Consider the following 17,314-nt stretch of genomic DNA (forward strand, 5'->3'; position numbering starts at 1 on the left):
ACTATTGTACTACTATTTTAGCTTGAGCCTTTTTGTTGGCAAACACTGAAATTAAGCAAAATCCTTTTTTTAAGATAATTTTCTGGGACATTTCCAGCCTTTATTTTGACAGGACAACTGATGACATGAAAGGGGAGAGAGAGGGGTGAATGACATGCAGCAAAGGGCAGCAGGTCAGAGTCAAACCCAGGCCCACTGCATTGAGGAGTAAACCTCTGTATATGGGCGCCCGCTCTACCAACTGAGCTAACCGGGCACCCGTTCATTTTGAAACTTAACAAGGCTACTCCATCTACCTTTTTATCGCCAGTCACGTTCCAATAATTCAGTCCATTTAACTTCCTGCACTGAAAATGGAAACTCATGAGATACATTTCAAGGAAGCGTATATTAAATGAAGATAAGAGTAAACGTGTCTGCAACACAGAGTTATTCCCGAATCTTCTTATGATCAGAGGATACACATGAACAACATTTAGACTTTTGAGACATTAAAGAAATGTTCTGGTCACGTTGAAGAGAAATGCTCGTCAGCATGCGAGCCAGTTTTTATAATCGCTGTGCTCTGCTCTGTGAGAAGTTCGAAGAAGCTGAACGGAGGAATTAATGTCACAAAGTGGAAGAGCGGGCAAAACAAGCAGCCTCGCGTATATTAGGGACACGTTGACGTTAAATCTCTACCGACATCTCAGAACAGATCACTTCTTGCAAACATAGTTGCAGATGATGAGATTAAATTTGTTTTATGCACGATAACGTTCCAATTAGGGACATGTCAAGCTGTATTACACCGAGAGGAGAATAACATGGCCAGCATATTGAACCTACACCACAATTACGGAGAGAGTTATTTGGCAGGATGTAATAAGGCTGTCTCTCCTTTTCGCAGGCAAAGACGAGAAGGCTGAAACGAAATCGGTCAAAGAGGCTCAAGGTATGGATTCACAATTAGAAAGTGGGTCTAATGTGTGCTGAGGGTGTTTAACATTGTTTAGATTCTCTCCTTTTTCTCCCCCCCACATTTTAGATAAAGAGAAACAACCATCACAAGCTAGTGAGTATGAAAGCTCTCTCTCTCTCTCTCTATATATATATATATATATATATATATATATATATATATATATATATATATATATATATATATATATATCTCTATCTCTCCAGTCACCATGATGACTATTAACACTTCTTTGAACTAAAATGTGAATGGTGTTATTTATCCAGAAGTTGTACTTAGGGTGGCACAACAAATATTGTTGGAAAACTGAAAACATTGTGTCCGATCACGCAAATAGAGGCATAAATTCTTGCAGTTACTCGGCCGAGAGACATGACTACTACTACTACTACTACTACTACTACTACTACTTCCCGACCAATCATCGCTTGCCGTCTTTTACGACCTGCGTGATGTCATCGGGAAGAAGAGTGTAAATGAACGTTGGCATCCAAAACGGTGTAGATGTGTTTGGAAAAGCCTAAAAAAAGAAAGTTCGTGTGCCACAGAGTGGGCCTCAGTGTACCAATAACAATGATAACGGGCTATGTTGTGCAACAGCACTAATCGAACAGTTTGGGTGGATGTAAATCAAGCCCGGTTTGTACACAACGTGCACTGTAAGGGCTCAGAAAATGACAGACTTGAACCCAGAGAAGCACGACTCAAAAGGGCTTTGCTGATTTTAAACGCACGGAGCTCGGAGAAACCGCGCTCTTCTGAAATCACTTTGCGTCATCCGGCGGATTTCAGCAGACCGTGGCTGCTCCGAGCTCTGTGCAGTGGCGCCGCGGAGGGAAGGCAAACACCGTTCATATCAACACGGCGCACACGCAGCGATGACATAGCTGGATTGAAATCAGCGAAACATTAACACAATTTGATGGGGGGAAGAGGAAAAACCTTGTCACGGCATTCAGAAAAACATGTCTCCTCCCAAACTCCGACTCTCCCTAACATCCGCTTTTGTAAACTCCTACAGCACTGTGACGCAGGTAAGCCGCACCCAACCAATAGAAATGCGAGAGTCAAAAAACAAGGGTCAAAACCAAGCAAACTTGTCCGAAAAGGGAGAACATGGAGAACAAAAGGCTGGAAAGCTAGCACGTAAGACAACAAGACAATCTGAAAGGGAAAGGGAGTGGAAATGAGCTGGTATTTATTCTGCAAGGCTGATGAGGGAAATGGGAAACAGCTGAGCAGGGAAGGTCAGGTGATGGGAAAGGTGGGAAAAGGGTGTTACCGCAAGGCAGGAGGGTGGTGATTGGCTGACTATATTTCAACTAATGATGCACTGAATCCAGATTTTTGGGGTTCAGCCGAATACCGAATCCACTGGTTAACATTCTGGCAAAACCGAATACCGAATACGGAATCCTACTCCCATCCTCAGTCCATTAACACAGTACACACATTAATGAAGTAAACAACGTCCACAACAGTGTATTTTTCATTGTATTTCATTTTAACTGGCTGCTGTCTGTAGATTCTTCCATGCACTGAAAACTGCAACTCGTATTCTTTTGGATGTTTCCTACGCAAATGTTTTAACAGCAGCAATGTTGTGTATCGTTTAGGGTCCTAACCACCACGAGACAAATGACCATTGCAAATGGAACATGTAGCTCAACTTGAATGGCCTTCTTTTGACTGAAAGTACTGCCAAACTTTGGCAGTAAATTTCTGCTCACGAGTTCCATTTTCACTTCCTCACATCCTACTGCATTGAGCGGTCCACCTACGTAAACACCTTCCCGTAATCAACGGCGGCGTCATTACTTTGACCAGTGGAAAAAAATTCTAAGGTTCGGCAGAAACCCAACCCTGTCAAAAAGCCCAATAATCGGCCAAATCCGAAGCTGAATCCTGGATTCGGTGCATCCCTAATTTCAACCAGTCAATAGAACCGATGAAGCTTCTTGGATGAACAGAGAAAGTACTTCTAGTACTTCTTATTCACCTGGAGGACTAAGACGCAGATAGAAAGCCGAGTTTGTTTACATGTTTTACACCATATGCTTGTTGTTCCTAGAGAATGGAAAAAGATCTTCCCGTAAAGCTTAAGGTATTCAGTTAATTTCCACCATCTCTTTACTGGTTGACTCAATACGAATATGCTTTAATGACATTAGGAACATTAGGGATTAGAATTTAATGAGACGAGCTGATTGAGGCGAGATTACCGGTCTTTTGAGCTGCCTCGAGTCATCGGAAGAGATTATGACCTTTGATGAATTTAGCAACAATAATACTTAGCTGGATTGATTAAATCCATGAAGCAAAACCCATTAAATTGGGGTATTAGTGTTCTGTTCTTATTGAGTCATCCAGTGGAGTATCAACACTCCCCCACTGGCCCCCGAGTGACTCCACATTTTCCTGATATTAATGTCTGACACTGTTTCTTAGCGTGTGATCAAAAATGGCTTGATTGCTTTGGTGCAAAGTTATATAAATTTGCCGCAAGTTTTTGGATTTGGGTTTCTTTCCAATGCTCAATGCAAGCAAGAAAAACATACATGGATCTGTTAAGATGGGCTTTCTTTTTCAGATGTCACCACTTTATGGACACTGCCAACCAATAGTCACATGGTCTGTTTTATGTGTGATGAAGTCCCATCAATGAAACCAACTTACCAACAACATTTTTTGAGAGAAAATGACAATTAAAGGTTAACAGAAAAGGTCCCATGCAGAGTCTTTGAAAAATGAATTCCTGCATAAATCATAGTTAAAGTCAAACTGAAATTGGAAATCTCATAATTTGTGTGAGGAAATATGAATTTGTAATTATAGAGCTCTTGTGAGAATGCTATATAGCTAATAAATGGTGATAAGACATGTATCTACCATCTGCAATGTAACCTTTGTGTTGTCTTCCCGTCAACCATGAATTGAAAACGTATTTTTTGAAAACTTTTTTTGGTGTTTTTTTTTCCGCCAACGTTTTTGCCGTTTTCTTCGATGCTTTTGATTCTTTTTTTAAAAATGTTTTTGTCCCTTTTTTCAACGTTTTTTTTTATTTTTTAAATGGTCAATAAGCCTAGCAAATATGATATTATACCTATTTTTTTGTTAAAAAAAAGCAGAAACTATGAATTATTTTTACTAATAGTTAGGCTCAGAGGATGTTGAGTGGATCACAGACTGGTATATGTCAAAATTTAGTAAGGATGCTGTTTTGAAAGTATTTTTCGCAAATGCTATAAAATCGAATAAAACACCCACAATTTCTAGTAATCAAGTAATCATTGATTTTCCATGCTTTTCCCCATGTTGTTTTGGGGGCAATTTGGTTGAAAGAAAACCATGTTTCTGATATAAAAAAAAAATGTTGAAAACAACACAAGGGTTAATATGTCTCTCCCTTTCCACAGTCAACATTTTTGTGGACCCGTTGGGCTTTTCTTTCCCCCATTTGGGAAGTGGAAGCTAGCCAAGGTTGCTAATGTTATGTGAGCACTGAATCCTAATAGTTTTTCTCTTCATGCTGATTATTTCAACGTCTGCTGAGTGCCACTGGTAAACTTCAGCCTTCATTGCAATGGGAAAACATCAAAATATAGGATGCCAAATTACGTTTGAATGTTTTCTGTTTGTTAATGACAATTGGCACAACATAAGTACGCAAGTCAGAACAAATATCAAGGAGATATATGTAGATTTATGGAACAAAATTAGATTTAAATTATAACGGGACATTTAACAGGAGAGAAAGAACATCACAACCTTTTTGAATGAAACTCTTTTTTTTCTTCTCTTTCCAGGCTGTTTTTCATCCTTTACTTACTTACATGCATGTCATCCTTGGTCTTCTTTCCCTCTCACAGACTCACACCCACGTACCAACTGTATATAATTATGTATTTGATCCCATTTCTTGCAGAAGAGACCCAGACTGACGACAATACGACAGAAAAGAAAAAAACAGGTAAGAGTTGCTGAAATTTCAGACATTTTTTTATAAGTTTTTTTTCTAAATGTAAGGGAAGTGACTTTCTGATGAACGTATCAAATAAATAGGGGTTTTCTCTTCAAACTTGTGCAAACCATGTTTTTTTAAAGATTTCTTTTTACCTTTTTACCTGCATTGGGGAGCTGAAATCCTAAAAAACAGACAGGAAACAAGGGGGAGCACACAGGTGTTCCTGTGTTGGATCTAGAAGTTACATTTCATGGTGATATTCTTCTCATTAAATAATGAGTAGTTGTAATTTGCTTTACTTTTGGGAACAGTAACTCCCTGAGGTTAAAATAAATAAATACTAATGTTAGCCGTGGTGGGATGTAACTAAGTACATTTACTTAAACACATACAAGCCTTCCGTGACCGCGCACCACTCCCCACCGCTCCTCTACGCAGCTGCTAGTAGCCAAGGAGGACACGGAGGATTAACAATACTCACAAGACTCTTCAGAAGAGGTCATTATCTTCACTGAGTATCTGGGCGCGAAAGTCGGTGGACGCCACAATCTTCTGAACATAGCGGGGTCCATGCTCCGCCTCTCTTTCAGTTAAGGGGTTCTTGGTCTGGCTAGTCCACACAACCTTCCGGGATGGGAGAAAAATGTGCTCTGGTTTATTGGCATTTCTTTAAACCAATCACAATTGCCATGGGCACTGCACAGATCCCCTTTGCTGCTGGAAAATTGCTTTGGGAAGGAACTAGTTTTGGTGGGACATGTGCACGTTCAAAAGTTGTTTTAGTCGTGCAACAGAAAACTCAGATTTGGATTTACCCTGCAGAGATCTGAGGAGCAGTTAACCATAGTCCTCAGAAATTCTCCGGAGTCTAAAATTCCAACACAAAGGAAGCGTTAGGTAACAAAAATCCGGTCGAAAAAAAAGAACATCCGGCGTAATTTCCGGCGGCAACGGAGCAATTCTGGAAGTGGAAGGTCATAGATATAGACTAAGGGTTCCTTGGCTTTAAAATTGTTGAAGACCCCTGTTTAATAGAATATGATGCATCGCTGTAGATTAAACCATGTCATATTGCTGTGTTCAAAGGCCAGAGATACTTCCAGTGCATTTACGTCCCTGGTAAAAATGCACAGTACCCCTTGCGACCAGCCATGTCCCCCGCCATGATGTCTCCCGCGATCAAGTCCATGTTGGAGCTGCAGCAGAGAGCAGCGAGGGCGTCGGGCCAATAGGACAACCTGATCCCTCACCTCTTTCTTCTGACAGCACTGCATCTATCGGTCCAGCAGGGGGAGACGCTCTGAATCTGTGGGATCCTTAAATCCTGAGGAAATGCCACAGACAGACAGATAAGAGTGGACAGAACTATTTTGCCTTTAATTTATTCATGTTTTTATTTTTCTCTCGATGTGGTCGAGCTCCTGGGGTTCCTTTTCATATTTCATACTTTTTCTCTTAGCTGATGCTTCACCAGCAGACACTGCCGTGCCTCGCTTGTGCCTTAGCTTTAACGTAATGTCACCAAAATCCAAACACGGACGCTTTTATGTGAATATTCTTAACTCAGTATGTGTAAATAATGCTTATATTTGTAATTTAGGCTGAAATAAATGTGCACACGTTTGGCATGTTGTTTTTGCAGTTTACTCTAGCAGTCCATTTTAATTTAAACTTTTTATGGCACCCCACATTTATACTTAGAGGCACTTGTGCTGACAAAACAGTTATGTTTTTTTTATAATAATAAGTAGAAACTGGGACAGTATTTTGCGTCAACTATTAAATAGGAGTATATATCATCATCATTTTTTTTATTGAATTTGAATGGGATTAAATATTACTTGAGTCAAGCTTTGTTTCAATATGAGAGCTACAATCAACAGTTTGTGTCCCCTTTTATTTTTAATGGTAACTTTAAATCACCTGTATCCTGCATACCGTAACAAGAACCGGTGCGTTTTGCTGCTTTGCTGCATCTGCAACAGATTAGCGTGCTAATGTTTGTAGGGTTAAATCCCGGGAGCTCCCACGTTTGATCAAAGCAGACTCCCTGTCTCTGATCCTGAGTCTCGTCAACATGTTAAATGTTGATGAGTGATGAACAATGATGAGGCATTTTCTTCTTAGATGACCTGATATCAGGCAGGAGTTAAGAGGAAGGTGAGCTCATCTCAGCCTGTGGTACTTCTGGACGTGTTACAGTGTGTATAACTGCATTTTAATGAAAGACACAACGCTTTAAGTTTAAAGAGATACTTTGACATCTTAAATGCAATTGTTGGATGTTTTTCATTCCCCCACACACTGACATGCTCATACGTTGCAGTAGTTTTGGTCATGAAAATAAGGGCTTAAAGTAAAAGTTTACAGTATTTGGTCCCCTCGTCAAATACTAACAATAGTTTAATACTTGAACCCTGTTATTTCTATAATTGGCCTCGCTGTTTCCCATGTAAATCTCCCAAACCTCAAAAGTAATCTTTGTTCTTATATATAAGGTGATTACACAGGATCTCAAACTGTTTAAAGTTGAACTGGTGCAGTTCCACACAGAACAGTTACCAGTTATTTTAGCTTTGTTTAGAGACGGGGAGTCTGCACAGGACAACTCTGATGTGACCAACTAATGAGACGATGTGATGTCTGCTACAGCGGATACATGCCATGTTAATCATCAGCTGATTTAACAAAAAGCCTGATACACATTGTCATATTTTCAGTTACCTCACTCGCTCTGGTTTTGTACCTTATACCGACAAGGCTGCCTTGTTGTCGCTGCAAAACTGTCGCTGAGCATTATCGGCAATTTGCTGTTGTCTTACTGAATGAAAACCTTGACTACAGAGAACCAAAAACATTTTAATCCTGGGATAAGACCCACTTTAGCCTGCTGGAGTGTTGGCCCAAGGCTACCAGTTTATTCAAATGTACAGTTCCTAAGCTGTCATTTGAATTCCTCCATGTTGTGCAGTGTAAGGCACTCACAGTGGTTACCTGCAGTTGAACACCTTGTGGACTGACTTAGAGCAGTTCTTGAACTGTACACTGATGTTTGAGGTGTGGCAATAATGTTTATCCCACGACTAATCCTCATTGTATTGCATGTCTATCCTCAACTTTTTCTGGGTTATCTCCCAAAAAGTCTTAAAGTGTGTTCAGACTGAACCTAAAAGCTAATTTCAGAGGCGATGCAAATGCATCCAAAGTCAAAGGAAAGATGTGAGTGGATACGAACAGTTGCAGATTAAAGACGCAAACATCGTTCAAAAAGTCGTGCAAACATCGAAAAATGCTTCCATTCGAGCAAAATAAATTGCATCCATCCTGCAGCCGTATGACTCCACTGCAGACACAAGAGGACAACAACATAAACTGGGAACTAACCTTAACAGAAAACTGGAGTTCCTGTTATGGTTATGTTGCTGCCAAGCTAGCAGCAACAGCTAGCCTCTGTGGAGTTTGTCGAACGGATATTTGTGGCAACTAATTGCACAGTAAAGTGAGAGAAAAACTCTTTGTGTTCACTCCGAAAGCACATTTAAAATCACTGGTGTGAATCCGAGTCAGAGCCAAAGCAGTCTCAGCATAGCTGTTTGCCGTTAGCATACTGATTTTTGAGCGTGAATATATTTAACCCGAGGCTCGGAGTAAAACTCGGGGTTAATGAGTCTAAGTGTGAAATGAGGTCGAGCTATCCCTGGGCCGCTCTCTGTCGCCCTGCAGGGTTTAGGTCAACACGCTGGATAAAAAATGGAAGTGTGAAGAGGCCTCATGTTTCAGGGGCCAAAATGAGATCCGACAACCATTTACAGAAGCAACCTGCCGAGTGGATGTGGTTGTTGGAGCGGCATTTTAAATTCACCTGGCGTTCGGGTGTTTTTGAGGATTTAAAAAAAAGTGAATCCTATTCCAGTGGGGCAATGCAGCAGTAGGTGTCTGCTCTGCTGTCTGGAGGCCCTGAGACGCAGGCATGTGCACACACAGACATCAAAGGGGAGCTTTATTTTTTATTTTTATTAAATTAAATTATATATATATATATATATATATATATATATATATATATATATAAAAGTTTGGACACACCTTTTCATTCAATGTGTTTCCTTTTTATTTTCATGACTATTTACATTGTAGATTCTCACTGAATGCATCAAAACTATGAATGAACACATATGGAATTATGTACTTAACAAAAAAGTGTGAAATAACTGAAAACATGTCTTATATTTCAGATTCTTCAACGTAGCCACCGTTTGCTTTTTTATTAATAAGGGAAACAATTCCACTAATTAACCCTGACAAGGCACACCTGTGAAGGTAAAACCATTTCAGGTGACTACCTCATGAAGCTCATTGAGAGAACACCAAGGGTTTGCAGAGTTATCAAAAAAGCAAAGGGTGGCTACTTTGAAGAATCTAAAATATAAGACATGTTTTCAGTTATTTCACACTTTTTTGTTAAGTACATAATTCCATATGTGTTCATTCATAGTTTTGATGCCTTCAGTGAGAATCTACAATGTAAATAGTCATGAAAATAAAAAGGAAACATTGAACATTGAATGAGAAGGTGTGTCCAAACTTTTGGCCTGTACTGTATTCCTGTTTGCGCACAGCTTTCCTATCAAACAAGTGTATTTATTGAATTAAAAAAAATCTTAATATCCGGTCGGGAGTTTAGACTTTGTTGAAATAAATTGGTAAGGAAGTCAGAGTTGTGTACATTTAACGTTTTGTTTAAAAAAAAAAAAAGATGAAGAAAAAAGTTTTTTTAAACAAATAATTATAACAAGTGCCCTTTTTTCATTTGAGCCCCTGCCCCCCAAAATGTCTGTGCACGTCCCTGCTGAGACGTCAGCTGTAGCCGATATTAACAGACACTAATTACACCAAACAGCTGCAACTGTGTGCTGCGAATATGATTTTAAATCTAGTCTAATCTGACGAGACGGTATACAATACATTTTGTAGCACTCATAATATCCATGTTTGATTACATGTTCTTAATATAGGTACATATGTCTGTGTGAGGCAGTTAAGGCAGTTAAGTCATTTATTCCCCTGCCTGGCAGTTTCTAAAGGAAACAGTGTGTACACTTGAAGCAACAACATTTTTTACTTATCAGTATGTTTCTCTGCAGTTTTTCAGTAGTTTAAGTTCCGCTTACCGGTTAAACAGAGACCATGTTATATTTGTTGAGCTGTACCTTCTCTGTGTTTATAATAAGACATATTTTATTACAATTACAACCCAGTCTAATGCTCTTTAAGTCAACACAGACTGCTTTCCATTCAACCAACCTGACTATCCGGCCGTACCACTAGTAGTGCTGTAGAGGAATGTTTCCAGGAGCAGGACATACAACACAAATACACTTTAAATCCTTTTTCTAGCTGTACAGTTAACTTTTTCGGACATGCAAAACAGAACTCTTCAGGTGCTAGCTAGGCTTACCTGTCACATTACCGGATGTTCACCGAAATGCTGCAGTGTCCCTTAATTTAACATAATTCCCATTATCAACTGTTGGTGGCGGTTAGGTGTGAAAATGCAGCAATAAAAGCGGAGAACACTGCAAGCTGATGTAAACAATGCAGTTTTTAAAACATTTAAATGTTCATATTGTACATTGACAACTACACAAAGTCGTTAACATACAAACAAAACCAGTCTATATTTAGTTTCATGCAACATTAGCATACAAAATACAGACGTGACTTTTTGGCAACAAGTCCTCCAAACCATACGACGATATTGGACGTACCCACAGGAGGGTTTTCCGTCCTCATATCTACTAACTTAACGGGCAAGGTTTTAACGCTGTGTAACGGTGACAGTTTGGTTACATTAAGGCACCAAAACTACTTTCAATTGTGGTTTCGGTTCAAATCCCTACGTTGGTTGAGTTTTGGCGCTCTTATACTTCGTCACCTTACTTCCTGCTTTGCTCCCGCTATAAATACTACAGCCACTAGAGGGCGTAGTCACTTGAAACGTTAATATGAGTTGAACAAACAACCTATGCGGTCGTTTTTCAGGGGAGGGCGGTCTTCTTTTTTGCTATTGCTCTTCTGAGCATGAGGGTCAATTTAGAAACATGACACAGTGTTTTAAATGAAGTGCAACAATAAAATATGATCTAATAAATAGCTGGATTTGAGCAGTAAGGTTTGCAGTGGAACACATGTAGTTGATGTGAAACCAGCGTGCTTTATAGAGGGAAACAACTCATATCAACTCTGTTCCTCCCCTAACTGAGCCGCTGTAAAAAGAGAGAAACCAGCTCCATGTGTGCCTCGTATCAAACCGTTTATGGCTCTAGTTTAAAGGATCGGTTACACTTTACTTGAAGGTGTCTACGTAAGAGTGACATGACACTGTCATGAACGTGTCGTGAACATTATAAACAAGTCATGAACGTTTATGACATAACGCTTCTTTTAGTAAGTGTCATTCGGTTTTTGTCATGACAAGTTAGGGTTAGGGTCAGGGCTTAATTTGAGCCGGAACACGCCGGGACATGTTCCGGCACCTCCGACATTGCCCTGATGTACACACAGCGTTGTTTAGGTTTTTTTTAAGTCAGAGAAGCTACGTAGGCAGTGTCATTTTTTACTTCTTCAAGTAAAGTGTTACCATAGGATTTCTAAGGAGGATTCAGGGGATTTTAAACCAGGTTTCGGTTAGGTCTAAACCCTGCAGGAAATCACGGAACATGCGGCAGTAGCTGCAGTTCCAGAGAAAATGTGTCAAAACTACTTTCGAATCTTGACTTTGTAAAAGTAAAAAAAAAAAAAAAAAAAAAAAGAGGTGTTTTTTCAGAGGTGTTTCTGAATGTTTTTCGAATGACATCTACATTTTTAGTTTCAAAATTTAAAGTCAGTGGAAAAAATAATAATAATTGTGTTGCAATAGGAGCAGATCATCTGCTAAATGTGGGAGTTGTATTCATTTTAAACACTGAACAAATATGGTTTGAGATTGTTTGGATATTTTAGAAGGATCACGTGTTTTGTTAATGTTTTCTAATGTGACAATGCATGACGGTGTAATTAACAGGAAGTACAGCAACACATGTTTGAGCATCACTCCAGTGTAAAATACACAACAGTCAGTCAGGTGCTGTATAAAGACTGTAGATAATAGTTTTATTTTATGCGTTGCACTCTGGAGATCATTAGGCTGAAGAGATTGCTGAGTAATTTGTTTTTTTCTGTTTTTAAATATCAGACTGTAATGTTTTTAACAATGTACGAACTGCCTGTTACATGTCTGATAAAGCAGAGGTGTATGATGTAATCACAGAAGGAGGCGAGCAGCCTGACTCAATCACAGTTTTAAAACATTTTCGGAGTAAATGTTTCAGTGACATTTCAGGCACTTAAGAGACTCGACTGAGGATGTCTGCTGTGGTAGAATACAATCACCAAAATGCATTTTTGTGAGTCAATAAATCTTTGCAGAAATGTGTGAGGCCATTAGTGTCTTTCTTTGTATATATTTTTTTACAAGATAGAACAATTAGTGCAGTGCTGTTATGGAGACACAGAAGGACATTTAAAACCTGTTTGATTTATGAGGATATACACATACAACCCCTGTCTCCAGCGAGATACGAACACACACTTATTTACCGAATATGTTTTGAGGACGCGCAATTGCTGCCTGGAATACATTTTTACCAACATAAAGATGAAATGTTCATGTTGAACGCATCCACAAGCAATTACTGTTGATGTTTTTGAGTGATGTCCCTAAAATAATTAAAAGCAACAAGCCTGAAGCAGAATCTGAATTTTCAAAGCCAAATGTTTTTGTGCACCCTCTTAACCATCTGCCATTAAATAATGTTGGTTTTATTAATGATTGTAGATTTTGCTCTTCTACAATTAAAGGCAAAGCAAAGACATAGAACTAGATAAACACACAAACACAGCAACCACACAATCAAGTCTTCCTTGCCGGGAAACTCTCTCCAGAACCAATTTTTCTCCTCGGTCCTCGGCTGAAACGGATGTTGCTCTGTCGCTCCTCGGTGAAGGCTGTCTCAAAGCTCGTATTTCTGCCCCGAGGACCGAGGAGGGATCATCGAGGAGGGATCATCGAGGAGGGATCATTGAGGAGCTATAGGCGAGGAAACACGAGAGCAGCCTTCCCCGGAAGCGGCGCAGCTGAAGGAGTTGTTAACTCCGCGCCAAACAGCTGATGAATTCATGTGACGCTTCAGAGGAAAGGACGTCTCATCCCTCTAAAAACACATTTGCTCGTTGCCTCTCTCCTCCGATGATTTCCTCATGTCTCTCCCGTACCTCCTCAGTGGGAGGGACTAAGACGCGAGGAAGGGAGGCAAGTGGAGGAGTCGAGGAGGCCATTTAAGCAACATGAGAAGCACCGTGTGTTCCTTTTCAGGTTGTCTTTGACTCTGCCTCACTCAGGAAACCGGTCAGAGTCTTTTTAGAGTCTCATTACGGAGTCACTGCAGCTGCACTTCAGATTGTTAGGCCGGCTGCACACTGGCTGCAGTCCGTTTTTATTTAGAGCTTGCACACTGCCTGCGTGACACGCACGTCGCATGCTAGAAATAGATCCGACGCCTATTTTTCCCGCGACACACAAGCGTGTTTCCAGGCTAAACAGAATAGGAAAAGATGTTTATATGTCATTTTGACACAAATACATATTAATAAATGACATTTTGATGTTTGAAAGTCTCTAGGTTTTGACATAAATGCAGATATAAATGTAATTTAAAAAAATAATATTGCCCCTGTCAATACAGAACCAAATATTCTGTAGCCTATTTTGCCGTCAATACTGCAGACGTTGTCTTTGCTGTAATCAAATCAGTATATAGTTATGTTTAACATGAAGTACACTACTGCTTATTTCATTTTATCAATGGGAAACATACATGTGTACAGACGAAGCTAGCAGCAGCAGCGCCGCATCAGACACGTTTCTGGTGTGAAAAGACAGAAAACGCCACGCAGCTGACACGAAAGAAACGCCACGCTCACGCCACGCTCACGCCACGCTCACGCCACGCTCACGCCACGCCACGCCACGCCACGCAGCCAGTGTGTAGCCAGCCTTACATCTCAAGCTCCAACACCTGCTGCCAAATAACTGCGTCACTGTGAAAGGACAGCAATAATTGAAGTGCTGAGACAAGGCAGACACAAAAATCAGAGAAATATAAGAAAATCTACATGTGTCCATATTTATTTTTGCTCGTTTTACATGATGCATTTCAGCAAATTGTCTTTGATGACATGATACACATTTAACACCTGCTAACTGAGCAGTTTTTTTTTGCTCCTATAATATAGCGGCTTTCCATAATAACTTCACAATTGCGTTTTGGTCTCCCCTACAGCGCCTATACTGTTAACTATACAATCAAAGAACAGTGTTATGAAAATGAAAAAAATATTTCAAGCATTTAAAAAAAAAAAACGTCATTCAGTGTCCAAATCCTCAAAAGCACATATACTTGATGATAAGAAGCAACACATTGGGTTTGTAATGGAAGAGGTGGCTAAACCAAACATGAGTCAAAGTCAGTGAGAGATGAATCGTGTTAGTTATAAAGACAGTACAGTAAACCCTCTGAGGTCTAAGGGCATTTTCACACATCTTCTTAATTTCACCTTTTTAGGGGATTTGCATAAAATGTATCCCCACGTTATTCACATCAAAATGATCAGAACGAACTCAGCTTTCCGTGTAGTGAGAACCAAAGCCAGTGTAAAGAGATAATTTGGTGCTAAAGCTGAAACTTTGATGTACGCTTTTTGAAATTCTTCACACCTTAACTTATGTGCTATACGAATTGTTACGGTGCTTAAAATGAGTTTAGTCTTTAGGTTCAAAAAGTAGTGTTTTATATATATATGATAAAAAAAATAGTAAATCAAATGAAAAATGAGATTTTGTAATATCGCTTTTTGTCAATCATTGTTTGGACGTGGCGGTGCGTCTTTCGTCCTCAGAGGGTTAACAAATCTTGTGACAGAGAGTTTTTATTCCATAATGATGCATTATTGTGAAAAAAAGACTCACAATTCTCAATTAATTTTTCCATTCAGAAATTATGTTTTTTTTTTTTTATCACCTCACTTTGGAACAAAACGTGAACATTTACATCTACACAGTGCGTGTGTTGTCATTGGTTCCAGCTTTACACATCTGTTGATTTGAAAAACCAAAAGAGGACATTTACATCACTGAAGCTGGACATGGAGGTCAACATTTTCCCTTTTTATGGCCATTTAGTGTATCCCAGGTGGATGAGTCCCTGCACATGTGTCCCATTTCTATGAATAATGGCAATGGCCTCTACAATCTGCCAAACGGGCATGATTTGCCTCCACAATTGGCACCATCATGGCGGTCTACGGGAGATCTACCATAGTTAAAAGTAATTACACATACCAAAAATAAATAGTTTAATCACATTAGCAAATAAAAAAAAATCAACTTTTTCAAATACGGTGTTTTAGTCAGTGTGTTAAAGAGCATGCAGGTCCAAAAACCAACCACAGGTCCGAAATGTAAAGTGCGCTCACTGTTTTGCTCCCGTACCAAGTGATTTAGTCCCTCCAACAGGATGTGATGTTCATGATCAGAAAGTGTTTCCATCCCAGCCTGGTCTCACAGAATTCCGTGAAATGATCACGAACTGTTAACACTGCATTGAATGTGTGAAAATTCCATGTGGCCACCACGTTAAACAATGCCAATGTAAAGTCAATGAGAAGATGACATAGCATTAGGAGCGACTACGGTAGCGAGTAGTATGAAAGCCCAAAAATGCGCCTAAGGAGGTTGGTTGGGGGTGGTGGACACAGGACTTTCACCCAGGAGACCGGGGATCGTGTCCCGCGTGTCAAGTTCCCTAAACCCAAACCCAACCGTCCCGTTCTTCTTTTCCTAAACCCAACCGTCCCGTTGTTGTCCTGCGTTACATGGAAACGTAAGCCCACCCACGACCTTTTCCTTAACTTAAGGGGCCGTGTTCATTTCACGGAATTGTTCTGTTGGCCCATCACGGAATTTTTGGCTATTCCGTGAAACTGCCACAGATTGTTAGTTAAGGGGCCGTGTTCATTTCAAGTAATTCTGTGATATCAGGTTGTTCCATCCACCTGGTTCTGTTTTTCACATTTTCACATTTGTGCATAATTAAAAACCTTTGGAAAAAAGTCTTTACTATTTGCTCAAGTGGAAAACTTTTAGTATTGATAAAAACTAAATTCATGATACACTTTGTTTATTAGTCTCTGAAGCTTTTCATCCACTAAAGGAGACTGTAACCTTCCTCAAATGAATACCCAAAACAAACATAAATGCCATATTTCCATCACATGTTCCCTTTTCTGCAGTGGTTTAGTGGCAGTTGGTGGCGCCACCAACTGTTTATTTCAATACGCTCAACTCCTAATATTCGCGCAACAGTTGTGGATGGAAATGTGCAACACATTCTCACTCCCATCCCGTTAAATACGGACGCTTGGTTTGGCGTTGTTATTGACGCTAAAAGTCAGTTAGGGTCAGATCTAAATGGGCTTTATCTGAACGCGCTGGGTCGGGGCTATTGGCTTCCCTTTTGACGAAAGCAAGTTGCGAGCATGAACGGCAAATGTTGACAGCATCATATTTCAGAAATCTTGCTTGCAAACTGCAGATAAAAATTTGTCCTTTAGGGTATTGCAAGCTCATGTATGGGTCACATCTATGGCATTTGTTTCTGTTTTTACCAATTAGCTGAATAGAATTTCTAGGACTTCATCCTGCAAATGTCAGCATGTGTAGTCCCAGATGCTCCATTCATGCTTTTCTACAGTCTTTGCGTCATCGTGAGATCTTATTTTGCATGGGAGATTAACAGCATGCGGGCTCTACATTTCCCTAATGTAAGATGGTGTGAAAATGTTTGTGTTTACAATACGACAGTGTTGTTTAGCTGAATAAATCACTATAACATGACATTATGCAAATCTTAAGTATCAGTGACAGGAATGCAGCGTTTCCAGTCAAAACCAGCACAGAAATGTATCATTTATGTTCACTGATTTTGAGAAGGTTGAATCAAAATTTTCAAAAATGAAAAAAGAATCACTAAGGGACTCTCGGACGGCTTCCTGGGTGACGTTTAAAATGCGAAAGCCGTCATTACGTAACTCCAGATTTGTGTGAAAGTATTTCATCAAAACTTTGATCCAAGTTCAGCAGGAAAGACAAAACAACGACGACAACAACACAGAAAGAACAATCAAAATGCTGGATTTCTTCAAAATAAAAAACAGATTTCTAATTTCATAATTCTGTTCACAATTCATACAACATATAGCAGTCTGTCACCTGGGGAATAATAAACAAGGTA

The 17,314-nt window shown here is 39.7% G+C and overlaps 1 protein-coding gene across 1 annotated transcript in view; it reads left to right on the forward strand.

The window, feature by feature from the left end:
• The window catches only part of LOC114572864 (probable serine/threonine-protein kinase kinX), a 44,934-nt gene extending 36,030 nt beyond the window's left edge, over nt 1-8,904 (forward strand). The window contains exons 31-34 of the mRNA XM_028604644.1: nt 890-934; nt 1,028-1,054; nt 4,887-4,931; nt 6,012-8,904. Coding sequence (XP_028460445.1) covers nt 890-934; nt 1,028-1,054; nt 4,887-4,931; nt 6,012-6,157 — 263 coding nt within the window. The 3' untranslated portion in view covers nt 6,158-8,904. The remainder of the gene's footprint in view (nt 1-889; nt 935-1,027; nt 1,055-4,886; nt 4,932-6,011) is intronic.
• Nucleotides 8,905-17,314: the final 8,410 nt, after the last annotated feature.

The sequence above is a fragment of the Perca flavescens genome, chromosome 18, assembly GCF_004354835.1.
Source record: "Perca flavescens isolate YP-PL-M2 chromosome 18, PFLA_1.0, whole genome shotgun sequence".
Taxonomy (NCBI): Eukaryota; Metazoa; Chordata; class Actinopteri; order Perciformes; family Percidae; genus Perca; species Perca flavescens.